The sequence below is a fragment of the Hydra viridissima genome, unplaced genomic scaffold, assembly GCF_058129835.1.
Source record: "Hydra viridissima isolate aposymbiotic clone 2 unplaced genomic scaffold, HvirCarnegie_v1 scaffold_6, whole genome shotgun sequence".
NCBI classification, from domain to species: Eukaryota; Metazoa; Cnidaria; class Hydrozoa; order Anthoathecata; family Hydridae; genus Hydra; species Hydra viridissima.
Genome location: NW_028324305.1, coordinates 2669143 through 2693183, shown reverse-complemented (window position 1 = coordinate 2693183; position 24041 = coordinate 2669143). Strand labels below are relative to the sequence as shown.

The window sequence follows — 24041 nt, the reverse complement described above, 5'->3', positions numbered from 1 at the left end:
TTCAACCCTTAACAGAATGGATTAGTTAGCTACGTCACGCAATTAATAATACATAAAATAAACTTACGCACGAGAATAAACACAACTACACTCATGAAAACAAATCTTAGTTTAGAGATAAACAAAAAATATTTAATAATCTTTAATATATATGTACATTCTCTCAATGACCGATAAAATACATAATTTGAAAATAAATTTGAAAAAGGATCAAACAAACAAACAAAAACAAAAACAAAAAACACAGATTATGATTATAAAAGAGAATAAAAAAACACCTAGAAAATATTGAAAATGTTTTTTAAAGATAAAATCATGTAACAGCAACTCGTATAGGTTCAGAAAAAATTTTTACACCAAAAGATGCAGATGAATTTTATATAATAAACCGACATAACGCACGTATTGTTAAAAGCTGAACAAAATGTCACTAAAGAATACCGCTATTTATTTAGTAATGAAAAAAAGAAGCAGAAAATGAAAAAATAGGGAACTAATTGTTGACACATTGTCATGTGTCATATCTTTTAGAAAAATTTTCAGGAAAGACACCTTTAAAACCATTTGAATCCATTACACCCATGAGCCAACCATCATCCTAAAATAAAAATTATGAATTTCTTACTAAAAAAAATAATATCTAACTGATTTAAATGATTATAAGCATTTTAACAAACATTCTTCTATTCAATTTTAAGTACAACGTTTAACTTTGATTCTATCTTTAGCGTTCATTTCGTCTTTAACTTTTAACCAACTATGAAGTTTTAAATAATTGTTAAATAATAAAAGAAAACAGAAAGTTAAAAATACCTGCTCTTCAGGATCGTCATAAGGAATCACATGTATTATTTCCCCCTTTTCAAAAGACAGTTCATCTTCATCTTCAGGTGTGTACTTATGTGTTGTTACAACCTAAACAAAAGACTTTGAATTGAAGATTGTAACAAAAATCTTAAAAAAATAGTAAATATTGGAATCGAAGTATTAAGTTTTACAGATTCTTTAAAAGAAAATCCTAAGAATAAATGAAAACCTTATATAACGATTTTGGTACAATAAGATTACAATTGCTGGGGTTGTCAGGCGTTTTGATGTTTCTATATGCAATAACGTTATCAGCTCCAATGGACATATTCTCTTCATTTGAAGTTACTTTATTTACATGGACTTTAGTTTCTTCTTTAGATACATTATTGATTTCAGTTTCAATTTTCTGCAATTGTGTTTCCTATTGAGAAAAAAAAAAAAAAAAAAAAGTAGTTAAAAAATTAAAAAAGCCTCCTCTCAAAAAAAGTAGTTGAGCATTTATATTGAACATTTTAAAGTAAACTATGTATAATATTAGTGTTAATACCTATGGTAAAGAAAACTAGTAAATAAAGAGCTAGATTTAAAAATAATTGTATCATTCATGATACAATTATTTTTCGAGAGGCACAGAAAAATTAGGAAGATACAAAAAATATTTATAGAGTGGAAATAAACACAGCTAGGTAGGGAACAACAAAAAACACCTGCTTTTACACCTGCTTTTACATTGTTTATGTTTGTTTCACTTAAAGTTCACTTAAAACTTGATTCATATCAAAACTAAAATTCAATAGTGTGTTTTTTTTCCTGTGAGTTTCAGTTATTTACAGAAAAAGAAAACAGCAAAAAAAGCATTTTGTTAAATTAATCTTAAGATAAAACCAAAAACAAAATAAAACCTGATTATTTTGTTGAACAGCTGCATTTAATGGAGGTTTGGGTCTTGCAGGTGGAGTGCTTGGGCGTGCTGGAGGAATGGGAGCTGGTCTGATAGGTTGAATTGGCAATGATACACTTTTATCTACAATTCGATTTAATTCCTCAGAATGATCAGAATCTTCCTTATTTTTGGAAAATTTTAACTCAGTAGGTGATTCAACACCTCCATCCAATTCATCTGAGGGCACAGCTACATCATAAAACTGTGTTAAACTGCCAGTTAACTTTAAATCATTGTCCTCTTTTTCACTTGTGTTTGATGAAGTTTCTCTAACAAAAAAAGTAGTTGAGCATTTATATTGAACATTTTAAAGTAAACTATGTATAATATTAGTGTTAATACCTATGGTAAAGAAAACTAGTAAATAAAGAGCTAGATTTCAATTGCACTTGGAGTTTTAACAATAGCAATAAAGCTTACTTATAAAATATCAATCAATAGTGTGAATACATATGTATTCTTTTACATTATTATTTTTTTGCCACTGCTTAGTGATTGTCATTATTCAACTGTTCTTCACTGCCAAAATCTGTTTACTTTGATGTCTTGTGCAGGTTCCATTTTTTCCCAACATTAGAAGAATGACTCCACATTTTCATGATTACATGCTTACCTTAAATTGATTGAGGCCACATGTTGCTTCAGGTCCATTATCCAATCATTCAATCTCTAAAGCTTCATGAATAGAGCATTTACAAAATATTTGTTGCATTGCAAGCTTCATGATGTTACCCAAACTTTATACATGTTCAGGAATTACACTTTCCAATTTTTTAAAAAAAAATTCTATTTTGTTGAAAAGCTTTATCTTCGCTCTTGCACCCATTCTACCCATGTATCTTCTCCCATATTCACAATCTACAACATATATGCCTGGCTTGCTTTTCTTTAGTTATCGAAAACATGTAGAATCAAGACTAAAGTAATATTTAGGTATATATTGGCAGTAAAACTTGATTAAGTTTGAAAACCTAATTTTATAATAACCACATGTTATATCATATACCATGTTATATCATATATCCAAGGCCGCTGAGAGAGGGGGTGGGGGGCAGGGAAGATTTTTAACTTTCAATGCCCAGAGCACGGTTCTTTTAGTCCTGGGTATATAATTGATCATATGAGGGCCCCTTAAGAAAACTTCCCCGGGGCCTGAAATTTCTCTCAGCTGCTATGCATATACCATGCTATATCAAATACCATGTTATATATCATGTTATATGATATACCATGCTATATTATATACCATGTTGTATCATATATCATGTTACATAAACTGTTAACAGCTTTTTTAATAATCTAAACTTAGGTGCAATTCAATTAGAAAAGTGAGCATAAATCAAAAATGTAAAAAAAAGAAAAAGATAGGATAAGAAGCATGATAGAATAATAGCAAACCTAAGAAACCATCATACATAACTATTCAAGCTTTATTCTATCATATTGCAAAGTTTTGCTAAATAGTTTATAAATAGTTAGCATTTTAACTAATAAAAAGTAACATCTTCTGAAAACTGGTAACTGTTTATAAGTTTTCCTTTTTGACTACATTTTAGGGTGCTAAAACAGAAAATTACACAATAGAGAATGAGTTAATTTTTGTTAAAAGGGCACTTTTTTTTTGGAAATTGAGATATTTTTTTTTATTTTTAACTTTTACAAGTTGTTAACTAAACAAAAGTAGCTTTCACACTTGTTCAATTATAAGGTATACTAACATGTGTCCAATAAATCAATAAAATATGAGACAAATTTATTTTGCGCTTAGTTTTGCACCCAGTTAATTTTTTTTACATGATAAAGGAACTTTTAAGCTTTTTATTCATGTATGTACATATGTTTCCAAAAAAATAATGTCTAAACAGTCAAACTTGAAATCTAGTGTGTACACTTTCTATAATTTGCAAAAAGAAAATGGTAGAGCCTCTATTAGGGAGCACTTTAAAGGTGAAGGTGAAGTTCATTTAATGATTTGTAGATTATTTAAACATGCAGAACAAGGACGAAATGTTACTAGAAAGAAAGGATGTGGTAGAAAGCCAAAAATTAACACTCCTAGTAACCATGCTTAACTTAAGTGAATGTTTGATAATAAAAAAACTACATTTTTTAAAGAATAGCATCATAAAAGTTCTAAGTTAGCAAATCAACAATTTCAAATATACTTAAAAAGATGAAGAAACCCATAATATGCTATTAAAGATCAAAAAGACCAAATAGATCACCTGTAAAACATTTGGTAGTTTGTCCAAATTGTCACTACCTATATTTCAAATATAGAAATTACAAATTTATAATTGATAGTGAGTCGTACTTCACATTATCAAATGCCAATTCGTCTGGAAATGTAATTTTTTATTCCAGTAACTGAAATAAGAAAGATGACTGTCAGATACAATGATCAAGGAAAGAATGAAGTTAAATTATTGAAGACTTTTGGCAATTTCTCAAACGAAATATGTACTAGAGAAGAGTCTTACGATTGTGATTAAACGAAGTTACGTCAGTTTAATCGCGAACGAGGAAAACTTTTATCTTCCGAAAATCGATTAAATTAATTGCATTTTTCGTAAAAAACGTCAATACGATCATATTCTAATCAACGAAATTAATTGTAAAATTCAATCATAATTTTTTGTATTTTACATCAGTTACGAAACTTCCGTTAATAATTTGCGTTAAAGTTCGTAAATAACGATATGGGTCTTTTTATAAATTTTTTTAATATTTGTTTACAAAATTGTGCTCAACATACTAGATCAGTTCTTATTTTAAAAAAGAGTTCTAAAGTCTTGTTTTTACTGGTATTTTTATTAGTATTGTTGAGTTTACTGAATTTATTGAGATATTAATGAAATTTATTTTTTATTTGTATTTTAATCCTTATTTACGATTCGTAAACGTAAATATTCTTCAGTTACGAAATTTAAGTACATTTTTTTCAACAACATTTTTACTGCCCTGATGTCATCAACATGTCAAGATCCCCCATATGGTGAGGTTCGGTAAGGTCAACAAGGGTGGTCAGGTTCAAATTGATGACTCGTAAGAGGAGACACTGAGGTCTTGGACTCAGAGGAAGAGATAAATACCCAAAATACCTTTCAGTCTCAGTACTCAGCAACTCAGAGGAAGTATGTCAGAACACCAGCCAAGAAATAACTGAGAAGATTATTTCTTGGCTGGTTTTCAATAATTTTCATGATTATTGTTGATTCCTTTAAAGAGAAACAGTGTCCAGTCACAAGTGTAAAAGCAGATGTATGAAACATTTCTAAGCATATCTAAATGCATTTTCATGATCATATACGGTGTAATACATATGACACTAAATAAATTGTGGTATATACAAATAAATTGTTGAAATACACATGAAATTTTATTTTAAGATTAACATGTTATGTAGAATACTTTGGTAGATCATTTGCCTATAACTTTAGATTCTGACTTCAGATTTGAAATCAGCGCATCAATTTAGTAAAGAACACATAAATGTCAGAGCAGCACACAACGGTTTGTAATTTGTCAACAATTTTACTAACTGACAAGTTACACTGAAAAAAAACAACTGCTCTTAGTTTAAAATCAAATTTTGTTTATTTTTTATTTTTCATTCAAAAGTACAAAAGATTCCAGCAAAAAAAAAAAAAATCAAATTACTTACATTCCTGAGCAAAATGGTTTACGAGTGCTAAAGGTTCCAGCAGAAAAATCTGTGATAAGCTGATCCATCAAGTCATTAAGTTCATGTTTTAACTAAATAAAGGTATGGAACTACATCAACTTATAACAGTCTATAACTTTAAATCATTATTAGAAACATCAAAGTACATACTCTTGCTGCTTCTCTATGGAACACTTCTTCTAAAGTAAATATACTTTGAAAACTTGTTGCATAAAAACCAATACGACTAAAAACAGAAGAAAAAAAAAGTTAAATTAAATAAATGTACTTTCATTATTGTATATAATATGAAATAAAATATAATAATAAAAAAAAAAAAAATTATCATGCTTTTATTACATAACAAGGATAATATATCATATTTATTTTCCATATCTTATATCAAGATACACTTCATATTTATCTCATGCACAATGAAAAGTAAACAGGGATTGAATTGTAATATTTTTCTATTTTTAACAGTCTTTTTCATTATGAAAATGCTTATGAAATGTTATTTGATATGTAAGTGACAATAACTAAAAAATTTAAATTAATACAACAACATAATATTAATACATTTGTGACAATTTACTATGGCCACCTTATAAAACTGTCAAAATTTAAATATAACCTTTTTTTTCTTATTTTATATTTAAAAACTTGTTGTTTTTTATTTGGAAGGCTTAAATATCTTTTGGTCACAAAATAACTGATAAAACTTTTTGTTGTTGAAAGGCCTACCTTACATTACAGCCAATGTAACAAGTTGTGCAGGTGTGCATTTTATGCTGAAATTTTTATGAATTTTTCTAGATCTAATTAAATACTTAAATCAGATAGATTTACTTAAATACTTAAGTCCATAAAATTTCGTTTGGTCAACATTTTTCTAAATAAAAACCAGTTTGTTTTTTTTGCAGATTTTAAGACACAAATATGTGAATTTTATGAAATATGTGAATTTTAACAAACAACTATAAGTCTAATAAACATTGTTTATTTGTAAATATAGGCAAAAAAAAATAAATTTATCAACACGAAAAAATGCTGAAATTATCTCTGCTAACTAATACTAATTATCTTTAAAGAGATATTGCTAAAAGATGTGATGCTTCTCGGGTATCTGTCCAAAATATTAAGAAAAAATGAGCTACAATGGAGAAAGCTTAACACCAAAAAGAATTAGGTGATGTGGTAAAAAAAAATTTAACACCTCATGGTGAAAGAATACTGCCCTTGATTCATCATTCCTTCAGCAATATACAGTCTTCCCATCCATTTGTGAAAAAGGGATGGGAAGACTGTAACTTTGCTGAAGGAACGATGAATCAAGTGCAGTATAAATGTCTTAGGACAAAAAAACAAGATGGGGCAACATTTATGCAAGATGGGGAAACATGCCATGTAATGCTAAATTAAAAAATTTCTTTTTGAATGGAAAATTCTATTGTTAGATTGGCCAGAAAACTCCCCAGTCCTTATTCCAATAGAGGATGCTTGGGAGTTTCTAAAGAAAGAAATAGCAAAAAAAGATCATCTTTATAAAGATTTGAAAAAATCAGTTTTTTTAAAGATTTTTGCTATAATTTTATCACTGACATAGTAGCAAAAATCTTTAAAAAAAAAACCAACCGAAAATTGTAAGACATCTAATTTATTAAATTGTATTACATCTAATTATTTGAATTTGAATAAGAATTTGCATGATATCTTTTTTTATTTATTAGTTAAAATAGATTTAATTCAAAACATACTATTTTTACTTGAAATTGCATAAGTACACTGGAGCTGCAGGCATATTATACAAAAAAAAAATCCAGAGCACAGTGGTCCAGGACGATGCCATAAATATATCTTAAAATTGAATTATATATGTTATGTGAAGACCAAATTTAAATTTTCAAGGTCCATAATTTTCTTAAAAATTTGTCTAAGGAGGGTTTGAAGTTCAAAAATTGAAGAAAATTACATTTCTAACTACAAACTTTTATACATGCTGACTCCTATTTCATAGATATGCAAATTTTTTGAATATTCTTATGAAAGAAAAAAGGCCATCATGTAAAAATTTAAAATGTAAAAAAACAAAAGACACAATTTATCACTTGTTAAACACTTTTTTAAAGAAATTGTTAAAAAAATAAAATTTTGATCAACCAGGAAAATTTTCACCCAGGTTTCGCCCACTTTAAAACTTTTTGCTTTTGAAAAGTTGGTGTGTATAGAAAAGTTTAGAAAAAGCTTTGGCTGCTTTTGTTTGCTTTTGCACCTATAGGGTCAGTTCAAATATGATGTATTTAGACAAAAATGCAGCTCCCCTCTCACTCCCGATGTTTTGAAATATTGTTTTTTGTAGTTTCAACTGTGAAAACAAATAGCGGAACATTCTAGAATAAAAGCGGAAAAAAAAAAAGAAAGAAAAAAATCAAATAACTAGTAAGCTGTGAAACCAAGTTTTAATATGAAAAACAAAGACATTTTTGATTACTTGTTTAAAGGAAAATATGAGAATAAATATGAAAGTTTAATTAGTGAGGAAGCAAAAACCGAAATTAATATATTTTTTCTTAATGCTATCCCAAACACAATCAGATTAGGTTAACTAAAAAATTTATCAAAGACTTTTAAAAGAAATGGAATCAAATAGGTAGACAAAATGGAAGATTTATAAATTGTTATGAGAAATGGTTAAATATGGAATTTATTGTAATTGAACCTTACCAGCAAGTTAGAATAAACAATTTACAACAAGGTGCACCATCAAAATTATTTAAAGATCTCTCAATAAGGTCTAAGAAAAGAAGATTGTCATTACTGAAAAATTAGGAGTTACCAATGAAATTCTGTTTCATGCCCTTGTTCTTAATCTCAACAAAGAAGGACGAACTAAAGATGCCCAAGTTCTGAAACATTTGATGGAAAGTAAAAATGATGGATCCTGTAATATATCATACTCTAAAAGCTACTCCGCAGAAAAAGCTCTAGCTTTAATGTTAGACTGTAGAATGAGTGGGCTGACTATCAAACTATTCATCAAGGGACCTTAAATAAAGGTTTCATGTTTACCCTGCCTACAATTATATTTTGAAAGCTAAAAATGATTGCATTCCAGATTATGGAATTGCAACCTTAAAATACAGTACTTCTTGTAAATCTTCAAGGAATAATAGATTACATTTCAAACATGATTTAGAAAGTCATGGATAAATCAAAACTACCTTCTTATAAGCAATACTCTTATTCTTACAAGCAAAACTCTTATTCTTATAAGCAAAGTCGGATTTGATGGTTCAACTGGACAGTCTGTTTATAAACAGAGAACTGAAGATGAAGAGTACAAATTTCCAGTTCCAGTTGAAGAATCTTTGTTTCTTTCATGCATAGTACCTGTGCAACTTAAAATTCAGAAAGCTAGTGTTACTCTTTAAACGAACCCCAAAATATCCTCAACCCAATATTGTTGCCCTGTTTAAATACAAAAGGTTTAAGAAAATCAGCAAATTGTTAAAGCAGAATATGATTTTTTTATGTCAACTGAGCTCAGAGCAACAACCATAGACTTATTTCAAGCCAAGCACAAGTTGGAATGTATTATGACTGATAGCAAAGTTTCCACTCTTCTTTCTCTATTAGGTGATTCTTATAAAGTTTGCAATGTATGCGGATTAAAGCTTAAAAAAACAAATGACTTTGAATTGCTTATAATAGACAAATCAATCAGATGTCTTTAGACCTGGACCACTGTGCAGAGTGCAAAAAAAAAAAATTAGTTTCAAAAAATATATAAGATTATATTTAACTAGTTAATTGTGTTTAATTTGTATTTTGTTCATATTGTAGGAAATATTTTTGCACACAAATGATATTTTTGCAAATAAATTATTTTTACAATGTTATTAGTAATTGGATGTTTCAATTAAATATCATTAGTTTGCACATCAAGCTGTGTGTTCACTTTTGTTGAAGAATGTAAAAAAATATTTAAAGAAGTAAAACGTTGACTGCCAAGTTTAATATTCAATGTAACTTAATATATATCATATTCCAAGAAACATATATCATGTTTTACATACATACATCTTGAGTTTACTAAAAGTAACAAAATAAACTTGTCAATTCAATTCATTTCATTTAATCACTTACCTATCATATAGAGCTGGTAATTCATCATACAGCTCAGATGTCAAGTCAATAAATACTTCTTTTGCTTTTTGGTAATCTTCCTCTGCCTGAGGAACACAAATAATTTAGAAAAGAACAGTATAAAAAAAAAGTTAATGTAAAGAGAAAAAAAACCATCAGCAGGTAGTTAAATAGAGAACTTAATAGCTCTGTATTTATCTGCAAATTTTGTAAACATGTTAAGGGATTGCAAAGAATATAATAACTAAATATCAGATGTAAGTAAAAAATCACAGATATTATGAAGCCTTCTTACTATCAGTTAGAAGTCATTTTGACATTATGTTTTATAATGTCAAAATGACTTCTAACTGATAGAAAGAAGGCTTCATGATATCTGTGAAAATATATTCAAACAAAGGTTTAAATATTTCTTCTTTATCTGCAAAAAGCTCTCACTCTAGGAAAGAAGGCAATTAACCTTTTTTTTGTAAGATTTCTTATGTAGTCACAGTGGATGTGAGAAGTATGATGTGAAGTTCACTTTCACTGCAGAAGAACGTTTTTTAACCTTGTTTTTAGAACATATCTCCAAATTATTTTTTTTTGTTGTTAAACAATAACAGAATTTTTATGTAAATAATAAGCTAATAACGACAACACTTGATAATAAAGTAGGTATAGTAATAAATTAATGACATGATAATATTAACATTAATAATTTAAATGTGATAACATTTATATAACATTTAAATGTTAAGTAAACCTGGTTCAGTTTTTTAGAATCATTTACTTTTGATGCTCCTTTTGCACGAAGTGTCTAAAAAAAAAAAATTTACTATGTACTTTAAAAATGATTTTTTATCAGAGTCAATATTTAGTTTTTATCTATATAGTTTATATTTATATAGCTTATAATCTCTCTTGGAAATATTCTCAACAACATCAATAAGACCTCAAAAACCTAACACTTAAAAATTAGGATAGTGAATTAGAAAGTGAATGAAAAGAAAAAAATTAAACAGATTAATTAAAAAAAAAAAAAAAAAAAAAAAATTTAGATTGAATTGCAACATCTGGTTCATTAGGAGATTAGAGCTTAACATAAGATAGTGGTAGCATCTTTAAAAACTTTTTGGACCATCATCATGCAAACAATCATTATATATATTAATATATAATATATATTATTATATATATATATTATATATAGTGCAGTTTTAGTAAGGGTGCATCAAAAGCTTTTCCAAATAACTTCCATTACATAGTTTGATTTTTTTTTAACATCATCATACAAAACTTTATTACTTTTTGGTTTTCCTCAACAGGTTGGAAATTCTTTTTTTCACTTTATATCAGCGTTAAATGTTTTTAAATTTAGATAACCACAGATTTTTTTAAAATATAATAGTTCCCATTATCAACTTCCTGAGACAAGTATAAAGTGTTCTTGATCAAAAAATTGTCACTTTAACCATGCACAAAAGTTATTACCAAACTTTTATCATAGAAAAACTATCAATGTTGTAAACTCTAATTTATCTAGTTGAGTACTTTAATGAGTAGGAAAAAAGTTATTGGTTTTGCTACCAAAAAGTATAATAACTATTTTTGATTATTATTTATGACTTTAACTGATTGGTAACTAATTAATAACTGATTGATAACAAATTGATAACTGATTGATAACTGATTAACTACTGATTATTTGATAAGATGCTTTGTGTTCATGATGACAATGAAATTAAACTAATACTTACATCAACAGTATGTCTAGAATGATCATAATCAACAAGCTTTCTTGCTCTTTTTTGAATTTTTGTCTAAAATCAATATTATAAAATAAATGATAGAAGATCTGGATATTTCTATTTCTGTAATAAAACTAAAAGAAAAAGAAATTTACATCGAAAAAAATAACCAAAACAAACAAAATTGTTCTTTGAAACATATAAATTAATATAACGTTAACAATATTAATGTATTAATAACAAAAGAATAACTATGTAATAAACTTGCATCAATATTTACAAAAAATATTTTAGCATAAAAGAAATGCTAAAAGAAGATTTCACAATTAGGTCTGAAGACTTTTATCCCACAATTACTGACATGAAAACAAGGAGAAGATTACTAACAACATTTTAGTAGTAGTTGCATATAATGACATAAGTAGTCACATAGTATTTTAGTAGTAGTTGCATTTAATGACATAAGTAATCACATAGTAGTATTTTAAAATACCTTAACTTCTATAAATGGCTTTTGATAAGACATTAAAGGCTCCAACACTTCCTCTGTTAATCTTTTGCTCAAATTTGTCCAGTTTGAGTTTGCATTCTGAACAAACAAAAATTAAATGTTAACTTGTAATCATCATCCTTTATTTAGAAGATAAAATTGTAGAAGTGATACCTCAAATAACTCAAATGCAGCTTCTCTTGAGCTCCATTCTGGCTCATATACATTTTTCATAGCTGCAGAAAAATTCTCTGCAGCAAGTTGCATGGCTAGTAAAAAAGTTGATAACATGAACAATACCAAAAAAAGTTTTTGAAAATTTTAAATTAGATTTGAAATGAAATTTATCAATAAATATGCTTGATAATTGAAATCAAAATTTGACTTAAAATGAAGCTCATGCAGTAATTTATTAAGTTTACAAAAAGTTATTATTTGTTTATTTGCTGAATAATTACAACCACCATGTCTTTGGAAAATAGTGATTGTATTTATTCAGCAAATGCTATATAAATGCTACATAAATCTACATTAATGCTTAAAACTTTAATTGCAAATAATTTAACTTCAAGAGGTAATTTAACTTTAGGAGGTTATTGATTAATAATTCTCTCACTTATTCGATAAAGTAAATTTTTACACTATTTTACCCACAATTACCACTAACTTGCTAATTTTCATCTAAATTATCACAAATTACCTGAATTACTGATAGTTACTGGTTTTTACACAATTTTACTTCAAAGAAAATTTAAATTTCTTAAAGAAAAAATTACAACATTAAGTCACCAGAATAAGAAATGGACTCCTCAGTTCATAAAGTATGCTTCTCAGATATGAAAGGATGGACAAATTACTAACAATTTGAGATAACCTAAAATTGATTATTCATTGATTATTCAGAATATGGAATGCTAGAAAATGCAGCATAAAAGCTAAGCTGAATAATTTATTTTAACTCTCACATAATGAATTAAATAACTTGTTTGGTAACTTAAATCTATCCTAAAAAGAATTATCTGAACTGTTAACTACAAGATTTGTTGTAAAAAATTACTTAATTGTAAATGATAGAACACCACTTATGATAATATTCTTTTATACAGCAGTTGATCATCACATTAGGACCCACATAGTCATCACATTAGGATTTTTTTTACAATTTATTTCAAATAAGTGGTTTAAATTCACATGATAAAAACGGTTTTGTTTTTGTCAAACCTATTCTATTCTTAGTAAAATTTACTAAAAATCTTAATGATTGACAATTCTGGCTGTCAGCAATGACCAGTCACTCAGTCTAGTGCAACTGAGACAACTTGAGGTTTTTTTTTACTTGTTAGTTTGATTAAAGTTGTAATTTCCTTTGGTATAATTCAAAGCTTAAGTATTTCATTTCATTAACTTATTTTGTGAACTCAAAGTTAGTCAGTAAGTGCTTATCTTTAGATAAAAGATTTTGCTTTTTTTTTTTTTTTAAAATATTTATATTAAAGATACCCATTTTTTGAAGTTTTAAATTTAAATTTTCAGAGGAATAAATATGATATTGCTCCAACAAAAATTAGTTAAATTAAATGTCTTCTACAGAATTCATAACATTCTCACCAAACTTCTCACCAAACTCTCACCAAAGGTTTCTCACCAAAGTGCAATGCAAGCAAGAAAAAAAAAATATTATAGAGGAGTTGGAGGTTTAGTCCAAGGAGATGACATTCTTAATGCAAAATAACACCAAGAGCTGACCATAACACCCAGAACATCTGCCCGGAAAACAGAAAAAAAACCACAATAAATATTGACTAACCTTATTTATAAAGTTAATATTGTTGTGTCAGACAATTTGCAGAAGAAAGAAGACTGAAAGAAGATGGATTGAGGTGTCATTGTCTAGCAAAGAAACCAAAACTAACTCTCCTTCCAGGAACAAAAAAAACACTACCACGTGTTTGAGGATTAGGTATTTTTTAAAAAAATGCTTTTTTGTTCGCATTCTTAATCATGATTTATTTTAAAATGTCCCAGGATAACTGAGAGATTTTAAAATAAATCATGATTAAGAATGTGAATAAAAAAGCATTGCTCTAAATATGCTTCTTGGATGAGTCTATCATTTCAAGTAATGATAATCAAAACACTGATTGTCTGTTGCTGACTAAACAAAATGTTTCATCCTGACTGCATTGTAGAAACAGTCAAGCATCCACCCTCAGTAATAGTCTGGTTCATTATTTCTGTGCAAGGAGCAGGATGTCTTTACAAAGTGGTAGGGACGATGAGTCAGGACTAATATAAAGAAGTCCTGGAGAGTTAGTTGCTTTCCCAAAGGACAGATTGGTCAGTAAAGGTCAAAAATCTTACATTTATGCAAGATGGTACAACTTGCCAAACAGCAAAAAGAGTTATGATTTACTTGAAAAATTGATGGATTGCCATGGCAACTCACTTAATCTCAAGCCCATCTAATTATTTGGAAGAACTTAAGTAAGAGATTGTAAAGGAAACTAACAAGTTATAACGATTTTATGGAAAAGATTATCATGATCAGGCACAATGACACAGAGTTGACAGAAACTATAAGAAAAATCAATTTCAAGCATGTAATAGCGCATTGATGCTGATATTACAAATAAAGGTTTACAAATTATTACAGGGTGCAGCAGTAATTCACAAACTAATTTTTGGCTAGGTTTTGTGATGTAAATAAAATATTGTTTTTGTTTGTTAATGTTCAATAAATGTCTTAGATTTGAATAAAATTATGAATAAAAAAATATCTGAGTTAAAATTTTTAAAATGGAAGCCAAAAGAACTGAAGTTTTAAATTTGAATTCACATGGGTTTGCCTGAATGTGAAGTGATTTGTATTTCCGGAGTGTCTAAAACTACATTTTACAAAATGAAAAATTCCCCATGCAAAAAACTTTTTACATGACAGTGCTGAAAGAGTCCAAATGCCCTCTTCAGTGAACAAAAAAGTTGATAAAAAGTTCACTGAAAAGCTTAAAAAGAATGTTAAGAAGAGTTCTACTATATCCATCAGAAAGATAGCAAAACTGTTCAATGTTGATGAAAGGACAGTCAGAAGAACTCTAAAAACACTTGAAAATGTCAGTGTGTTACAACATACATGTCAACTTTTGACAGAAAGGCTAAAAACTTTGAGATTGGAGCAACCAAATAAGCTTCTGAATCAGCTGAAAAGCCATACTTCGTCAACAGTTAAAACTTTCTCAAATGAAAAACTTTTTAGTGTTGACTGTTTGATCAATAAGTGAAATGACAGATTCATTGTGCAGAAGGGTGACAGAGCACCACATGTGTTATACCAAGCACTCTAAGTCTGTCATGATATTAGGTATCCTCACTTCTAATGGAAAAAAATGTCCTCGAATCTACATCAAAGAGAAAGAAAAAGTTACTTCTGATGTATATCTGCTTACTAAAACGTTATATGGTGCCATGGCTGAAGACATTCCCAGAAAACAAATATATCATTTAACAGGACAATTGTCATGTGTCCAGAAAAACCCAACAATATCTTCAGGACAGTATGGCTAATTTCTGGCCCAAACACTTTTGGCCACCATTCAGCCCTACCTGAATCCCCTAATTACAGTGTGTGGAGTGTAGTTGAGAATAAGGCTTGGAAAAGGGCCCACTTAAGTGTCAAGTCACTAAAGTCATCAATTGCCAGTGCTTAGAACTCAATGTCAAGGGACTATATAATCAGCATCTGCTAGTCCTTCTGTCCTAGGCTTAAGGCAATGATAAAAAAAAAGGGAACCTAATTGAATGTTAATGTGGGAAAAGCATTTATCTTCAACTTTTCTTTTATTAATATTCCATGGATATAATTTTTTAGTGCTTTAAAAATTGATTTTGAAACATTTTCTTAAAAGCTTGGGAATTGCTGCCACATCCTATAATTTGATTAACATATTTTTATAGTAACCAATAAATACTTAAAATGTTTTGTTTATTTTTTATCAAGCAATACTATGTGAATGAAAATACAAGCTTTAAATTGTACCATTATTTTTTTTGTTACTTGAAAATTCATCTTTACATGATATTTACAAAAAATTATCAATGGTCCTAATATGATGGTCAGCCACTGTAGCATCTCAGTGAAGAAAAAGATATCTTGAATTCCAACAATTTCTTGAATAAAGTAAGCAATAAAGACAAGTGATTTTGGAAAAACAAATTTTAATCAATTCCAATAGCTTACCAGTGATAAAAAATCTCAAAACTAAAAAAGATATTTAGCTAACAACTTCATATGATCATATATCAGCATTTCAAGAGCTTTTAAAGCTGATTTGGATAAAGAAAAACCTAGGTACAAATAAGAAAAATGGAAGCCGCACTTCAAAATTTTTACAATCATTCTAAATTATCTAAAGATCTTAGATTTAGTAATTTCAAAATGTTAAAATTAAGTTAAATTATGCAAAATTATTTTTTTGGGTGGGATTGAGTTACCTGTAATACATCGTAGATAATTTCTCAGCTCTGCATTCAGAGATGTCACGGCAGCCTATGAAATATTGAATATAACATTAGTCAAGTTGCTTTATTTTACCAATATACTTTTGGCATGCATTTATGATATTTATTTGTGGTATGAAATTCACATGTTATGTTTTATGAGGTTGCAACCTGCTACAGTAAAGACAAAAAAGTTTATTTTTTAAAATGAATTTTAATAATCAAATTTACTGCTTTATTTTTACCAGGTTGCAATTACCTAAATCATGTTATACCAATTTTTAAACTTTAGGTATTGCATTTTGCTTTAATATTTACAATAAAATTTTTGCTCTCAAATGAGTATTGCTTTAATATTTACAATAAAATTTTTCCTCTCAAATGAGTATTGCTTTAATATTTACAATAAAATTTTTCCTCTCAAATGAGTATTGCTTTAATATTTACAATAAAATTTTCCTCTCAAATGAGTATTGCTTTAATATTTACAATAACATTTTTGTTCTCAGCTTATTTGTTGAATCAAATTATCAAATTCAGAGCTTTTTATCTATAAACTCAAAACTGCATAAAATCTGCGTAAAAAAGGAAAAAAAACTTAGTTTGATAAACTTGGTTTTTCAGCATTGCATGAAAATTAACAAAAATAGATTTTAGAATATATAAAACGTCTTTATCAGGGTGTAAAACTATTAGGGTGTAAAAATACTTAAAAAAACACCCTAAATGTAATGAAAAATGTAATAGAACTGCAATCAAAGAAAATCCAATAAATGGACTGAAAGTCAGAGGTCTACTTATTGAACTTATGTTATGATAACACAAGCTAGCAATATAAAAATTTTAAACAATTTTATATAATTCTTATCTTTTTGGGTGTGCTGACTCTAATAGTAATAAAAAAAAGTCATATCACCAACTTTTTTCCTGCATTTGAATATATAGAATATGAAATTAAATCTAATATCTGTGCATCTTAGTAAAATAAAACATCCAGTAAATTTATATAAAATTAGAATGGCAGTGAGAGATGGTAAAAGGCAATTTTAGTACTATTTTTTATTTTCTGTTCTTGTCTTTTATTTAAAGCTGTTTGTTTTCTTTCAATCAACATAACCTCACTTTTAAGCTTTTTGCCCGTGTGCTCTAAGTATAATTGTGGTTGTAAAAACTTTCCTAACAGCTTTTGTTATACATGTGGTGAGTTTATTTAACTTAACATACTAAAAACATAATGTATTAACCCATATGCGGCTAGCGTCAGTTTAAACTGACAGTCACATTATCCGATTTAATTTGCAAAATAACAAACATTCTTTGCATTTTCGTAATAATTACATCATGTGTGAATGTATGATGCTGATAATAAAGTAAACTGCATTAACTTATTTTAATTTTTGCTCAGTTGACACACTTTAGTTGCGTTGATTAATATTTTTCGAACATGAGTGTTTCGTCAAGAAAAAGGTATGCATATATGTTTTGTTTTTAGTTGAAATATAGATTAAATATTTTGTTAAATATCGTTTTAACATTTGAATATTCGGTATAGTCAACAAAGCTAGTCTTCTTAAATTTTTATGCGATTTCTGTGCGTCAGTTTAAACTGACACTAGCCGCAGGAGGGTACAGGTTTTCAAACAGTTTATTCACTTCGGAATAGAAGGCATTTTCGTCAGTTTGTAGACACTGTATGACTCCTTGTAAATATATGAGCCTTATCTAATACAAAATAATTAAACTACAGCAGTCTGGTATTTATGTAAGTTACTGTGACCCACCTTATTTCCCTTCTGAGTTCTTATATTTGAAGGTTGAGAGTTGTTTATTGTTAATTTTTATTATTATTTTAATGCTACTTTATAATGACGTAATTTGTGGGAATGCTTTGACGTCATTTCAACATCAGAGCAAATAGATAAGTAATAACTAATTTCATATATTTTGCAGGTACCGGCTTCATGAGGTGCTACAATTGCTAGAAGATACAGACGATGAATGTCTTCAGAGCGCCGAAATATCAATTGTTCCTCCAATAACCTCTGGTGCAGACACTGACGAAGATTCTGGTGATGAGAATGAGGTGTGTGGAGATCCAAACAGTCTCAATCGTAATCAACTTCTGGCGGAAGCGACGATGAAACTACGAAGACCCAATGGAACTGATGTTATTGGAATGGAAGAGTCGGACGGTGCAGAAGACACTGCAGAGGAGGACAATGCAGAAAATAATACACAGGACACTGGAGATGATATAGTGGAACAGGGTCCACAGCATAAGAGAACAAAGAAACAAGTTCCGTATAAACCGTCATGGGTCAAAAGCGACTTCAAGGAGGCCGTCAGAAAGGAAAAGTTTCCATGGACCATACCCCCACCTAAAGTAGAAAACCATCTGTCACCAGTGTCATTATTTGAGTTGTTCATGACACCAGAATTAATGCACAGAATATGCAACGAAAGCAAAGAATACGCTGCTCAAAAAGGCCATGACAATTTTGATCTGGACATTACATCACTCAAGCTTTTCCTATCGATTCTTCTAATAAGCGGCTATACTCCTCTGCCTTGTTGCCCTATGTATTGGGAAACTGCGGGGGATATACACAATTCCATGGTGTCGGCTGCTATATCACACAATAAATTCAGTTCCATAATGAGTAATATACATTTTGCCAATAACAACGAACTTGATATGACTGACAGGTTTGCCAAAGTCCGCCCTCTTATCCAGTCCATCAATGCTGCTTGCCTGGCAAACTTTCAGCCTGAACAAATCATCATCATCGACGAAAGTATGATCCCTTATTACGGAAAACACGTTGCAAAGCAATACATCCATGGCAAACCCATCAAGTTCGGGTATAAGATGTGGGTGGCAGCAACTCGTTTGGGATATGTAATCAATTTCTACCCATATCAAGGTGCCGGCACGACAGATAAAGATCTGGGCCTCGGTGGATCGGTGGTGGTCAATCTCACAAAAGATTTACCAAAACGTGACAGTAATTTCTTTCACATTGTGTTTGACAATCTCTTTACCAGCCCACGACTGTTGCGCTTACTAGCGGATAGAGGAATGGCCGCCACTGGCACTCTCCGTTCTAACCGAACTGAAGGTGCGCCATTGAAAAACATCAAAGCAATGGACAAGCTGCCTCGTGGCTCGCATGACGTTGCCCTGGATCAAAAGGCTAATGTATGCTTGGTACGCTGGCATGACAGTAAGGTTGTGACAGTCGCATCAACTTACGCTGGTGTCGCACCACTTCGCAAAGCTAAGAGATATTCATCAACACAGAAGAAGCGCATAGACGTTGATCAGCCTTCAGTAATACAACTGTACAATTATGGGATGGGCGGTGTGGACCGCCTAGACCAAAATCTAGCTTGCTATATGATTCAGCACCGATCAAAGAAATGGTATTGGCCAATATTTAGATTTTGTGTTGATTTGGCCGTTCAGAACGCCTTCCAGCTGTACCGTATGCAGGAGAAAATACCTGGCGCCCCGGAGCATGATCTGCTGTCATTTCGACGTCAGATTGCACAAACCTATGTGCAGACACTATCAATGAAGAAGAATTCAGTGCTGTATCCGCTACCTCGTGTAGCAGTCGATCGACGAGTACTTACTGAAGTACGCACAGATGCTACAGATCACTGGATTGCTCAGGGTACACAGCGTCGATGTGTGGCACTCGGCTGTAAAGGCACATCAGTCTTCTACTGTGAGAAGTGCAATGTGGGACTGCATCCTGGTTGCTTTAAGGCATTCCACTGCAAATAACTGATGCCTGTTTTTGTCAATGAAATATAGTTTTTGCAACTTAACATTAATGTGACATTACAGTTATTATGTGCTATTTAAAAGTTCATGATATTTTTTGCATCCATTTTGTTGTTTCTGAACACTTTTGCGTCAAACAGGCAGTTTTCACTCGCTAGGTGGCCCTGTGAAATAATTAATAACAGTTATAAAACGTCACTGTGAGTTATGCTGCATCAGTTAACATTGCCATGTGATTCCTGGTTTCAGAGTTTGACTATTCTTCTTGTCATAGCCAAATATGACACGTGACAAAACCTGTACCCTCCTGCAGCTAGCGTCAGTTTAAACTGACACCTATATTTTCACCTATATTCACTTAAGTATATAAAAAATTATGAAACAGTTGATGAATATTGTTCATTTGGACCTAAATCACACCAAATAAAGACAAGAAACACACTTTAAAAATCATGGGTTTATATGGGTTAAGTTAAATATAATATGTACATGATGGCACATAAATTGCCTTACCATTTTAAAATGCAATATCTTTTTTCTTTGTTAATATTTTTTTTTTTTTTTTTTTTTCAGGATTATAAAGTAAAATCTTTGGAAACTTAACCATGAATAAATTTACAACCAAAGAAAGAGTGAAGGTAATTGAAGTTTATTTTGAAAATAAACACTCAATTATTTTAACATAGAGATCCTTAATGTACCATTTCAATGTTAGGCATTTTCCTACTAAGCCTTGGTGAATTAGGGATATTCCAACCACATTGACTCGAAGACATTCTCAAGAACTTGGAATCTCACAGAGGTCATTGTAGCAGATTCAAACAGGCTTGAACATGTATCCTACAAGGTTCAATTAGTGCAATCTATACAACCATTAGACTTGCAACAGTAGCTAGATTACGCTGTCAGATACATTAATTTACAAAAATGATATTTTAAAATGGTAAAGCGAATTACGTACCAACCTGTATTTAAGTAAAAGTATTGTAAAAACTACATTTTAAAATCCAATTGAGGTCATATTACAAGAGAACTGTAGGTGATACAAAAAAACTGATCTCAGATATGGTTTCAGCATCCAAAAATACACAAGACTCAGCTGCATTTGTTTAAAAAGTTTTAACAAGATTTTTTTGTTGGCCTGTAAAATCAGTATCAATATTTATTTGTAGGGAACTAAATAGAAATACATTCTTAAACTATATTATATCATTTATTTATATTTTGTTAAATAATGACTTTAGAAGCTTAAATATACTGAGTAATAATGACTATTAATAGTTAACTAATTTATTATCATATTATCATAAATTACTTATTCTTTTATATTTTAATTTGAAACGTATATAAAAAAAAATTCTTTTAAAAAATATTGTCATTAGGCATTTAAATTAAATTTGCTTTTGAAAAATCAATCGCATGCAGATTTATATACTAAAATACATGACAAGCTACAATAAAAAATGACCAAACATGATAAACATGAACTGTAAGAAATATCCAATTTTATACTAAGAATACCGTAAATTCTTTCAAAATTACAAAGCTATTTTCAAAGAAAACAGTCTTCAAAATCATTGTTAACAGTATATCTTGTTAACTGCAACATTTTTTACTTAGTGTATTTCTCCATAAAAAAAGACTTTAATGTACTGTATATTCTGGTGTAAAAGTTGAGTTCCTATTTTAATTGGGAAGAGTAGTTTTAATGTTTTATAAAAAAAAGTATAAGTTGAGGTTATTGTCCACAAATTAACATTTTCATCTTATGTTCTTAAGGAACATTTTTGATCCTTTCTAAATACCAAATAGTCTGGAATAAGTACCAAAAAGTCTGGAATTTTACAACACTTTATTTGGTATCTATGATATACTAAATAAGTTTAACATTTGATTCTTCATTAGGTGGCCGCCTAGGTAACTCTTCATATTTCCAACTTAATACCAAGCTATAAATACCTGCTGCTTATTGAAATTTGCAACAAATTCATCAAACACTTCATCTTTAGTTTCATCACCTTTGCCAACCTTTTGCTTTAACTAAAGTGAAACAAAAAAAAAAAGTCAAATTTTTTAATGAAATGCCGTAATTAATTAGCCTTACATTAAATACTTCTAATTACAGGTGAAGAGATCCCAGAATACTAAGTACATTTTTATGACCCTGCCAAAGTTTAAAATTTGGTCAACACATAGATTTCATTTTTAAAAGTTGGAGATATATTTCAGCTAAATCGCAAAAAAGGTTAAAATCATTTTGAATACAGTATTCAAATAACTTTAGATGAAGATTTAGGATATTTTTTTTTTGTTTGGGATCTTATATTGTCAGGTTACTTAATAAGTAGTTTTTTATTGGCAATTTTGCTTAGATAATCATGAGTTTTTGCATAGCTTTTTTTCCCTGCTGAATATACTTTTAAATGTTTGTTTCACTTTTCTTTTATACTTTTTATATTCAACTGCAAAAAGCTAAGTTAAGAAAATTCAGGATGCTAGGTGAATGTTGAAAAGTTAATTGTATTCAATTTCTTCTTGATGATTTTAATCAACATTGAAACATTGAGATGTGAAATATCAAAAGTACATCATGAAAAAGACACAGACAACTGTATCTATAAATTGTGCTCTAGACTGTACAAAAGAAATGGCATGTAATCGTTTTAACAAATTAGCTAAAGAACTTATAAAAACTAAAACTTTCATTGATACAACTCAATTAGAAACTAGTGTATGGCAGGAATATACTGTACCATCAGAGTATGCAATCATGTTTAAGCCTCCAGTTTGTGAACTATGGAGTTGATGGTACTTCAAATGGTTTAGTGTATGGTGGACAAAGGAAAAGTTGTCAATGGATGATAAGAGAAAAAAAGGAATGTGTAACAATACAATCTTTTGTTTCCTTTGGAGGAGATATATCTATGAACCACATCATATTCAACTGAATCTGACATCAGTATCAAGGGAATGGAAGGTATAAGAGCCCACATTCGCTATGGCTCAGCAACCATGAGAACTAATTAAATATTAACTGAGAAATCTATATCATTAGAAGAAATACCTAATTTGCTGCTCAGAGCTTAATGGAGAGGAAAAAATACTGAAAAAGGTGTCAGCAATAAAAAAAAACAAAAAAAAACAACTAAAATATAGCAAGCAAAATAAAAGGAAACCCATGCAACAACAGCAAATTGAGGCATTCTTATATATATATATATATATATATATATATATATATATATATATATATATATATATATATATATATATATTTATATATATATATATTTATATATTTATATATATATATATATATATATATATATATATATATATATATATATATATATATATATATATATATATATATATATATACTTTTTTAAGCAAAAATAAAGTCATTGCTAAGGATAGGCAGATAAAAAAAAACCCTACTGTTTTTGGGCTTTGATTACCTTTGTCTGTGCTCGTTTTGCTGTTTTTGTTGTATATGTTGCAGTGCGAGCAAGTATACCTTTCTCACCACTTTTTTCTTTGTCTGTCATTTCAGTTATAAAAGTTTTCTAAAATAGTTGAAAACAAAACTTTTGCTGAAAAACAACATATTCAATTTAATGAACTTATTTATATGATATACCTATGCTAATTGTATTACATATATAACTATTGATACAACTTTTTTATTTGTCTATTTTTTAGTTCAAATATTATTTCTCTGATATTATGTGTAATATGTCCAAAAAACAAAATATAGAGAAAAAAAATTTCTTTTTTTTAAATTCACAGCAAGATATAATAATTGTGCTTTGTGTTAACTAATGATGGATATCATTTTTGGACATATCACAACTATCTTTTACAAGCTTAGGTTACTGCTAATAAGATTTTTATAAAACATTTACTTCATGAAGACATATTACATTTGTCCTCTATACAATTTAACAACTGCATAGTGTTCAACTGAACAAATC

General features: G+C 29.2%; 1 protein-coding gene across 2 annotated transcripts; it reads right to left on the bottom strand.

Annotated features, from left to right (window-relative positions):
- Window positions 1-94: 94 nt before the first annotated feature.
- Window positions 95-23684, bottom strand: LOC145190430 (myc box-dependent-interacting protein 1-like). 2 transcript variants are annotated; one of them, XM_090090356.1, is made up of 14 exons: window positions 23526-23684; window positions 22027-22107; window positions 16272-16326; window positions 11958-12052; window positions 11787-11882; window positions 11303-11365; window positions 10309-10362; window positions 9564-9649; window positions 5589-5664; window positions 5418-5509; window positions 1713-2022; window positions 1037-1231; window positions 814-915; window positions 95-598 (listed from the first exon to the last, which is right to left on the bottom strand). In XM_090090356.1, the coding sequence occupies exons 1-14, from the start codon at window positions 23613-23615 to the stop codon at window positions 512-514; spliced, it is 1482 nt and encodes a 493-aa protein (XP_089946482.1). In that variant the 5' UTR covers window positions 23616-23684; the 3' UTR covers window positions 95-511. The 2 variants fall into 2 exon arrangements, with proteins under 2 accessions (XP_089946482.1, XP_089946483.1); XM_090090357.1 differs by lacking the exons at window positions 95-598; window positions 814-915; window positions 1037-1231; window positions 1713-2022 and adding an exon at window positions 2543-2670.
- Between the last annotated feature and the right edge of the window lie 357 nt (window positions 23685-24041).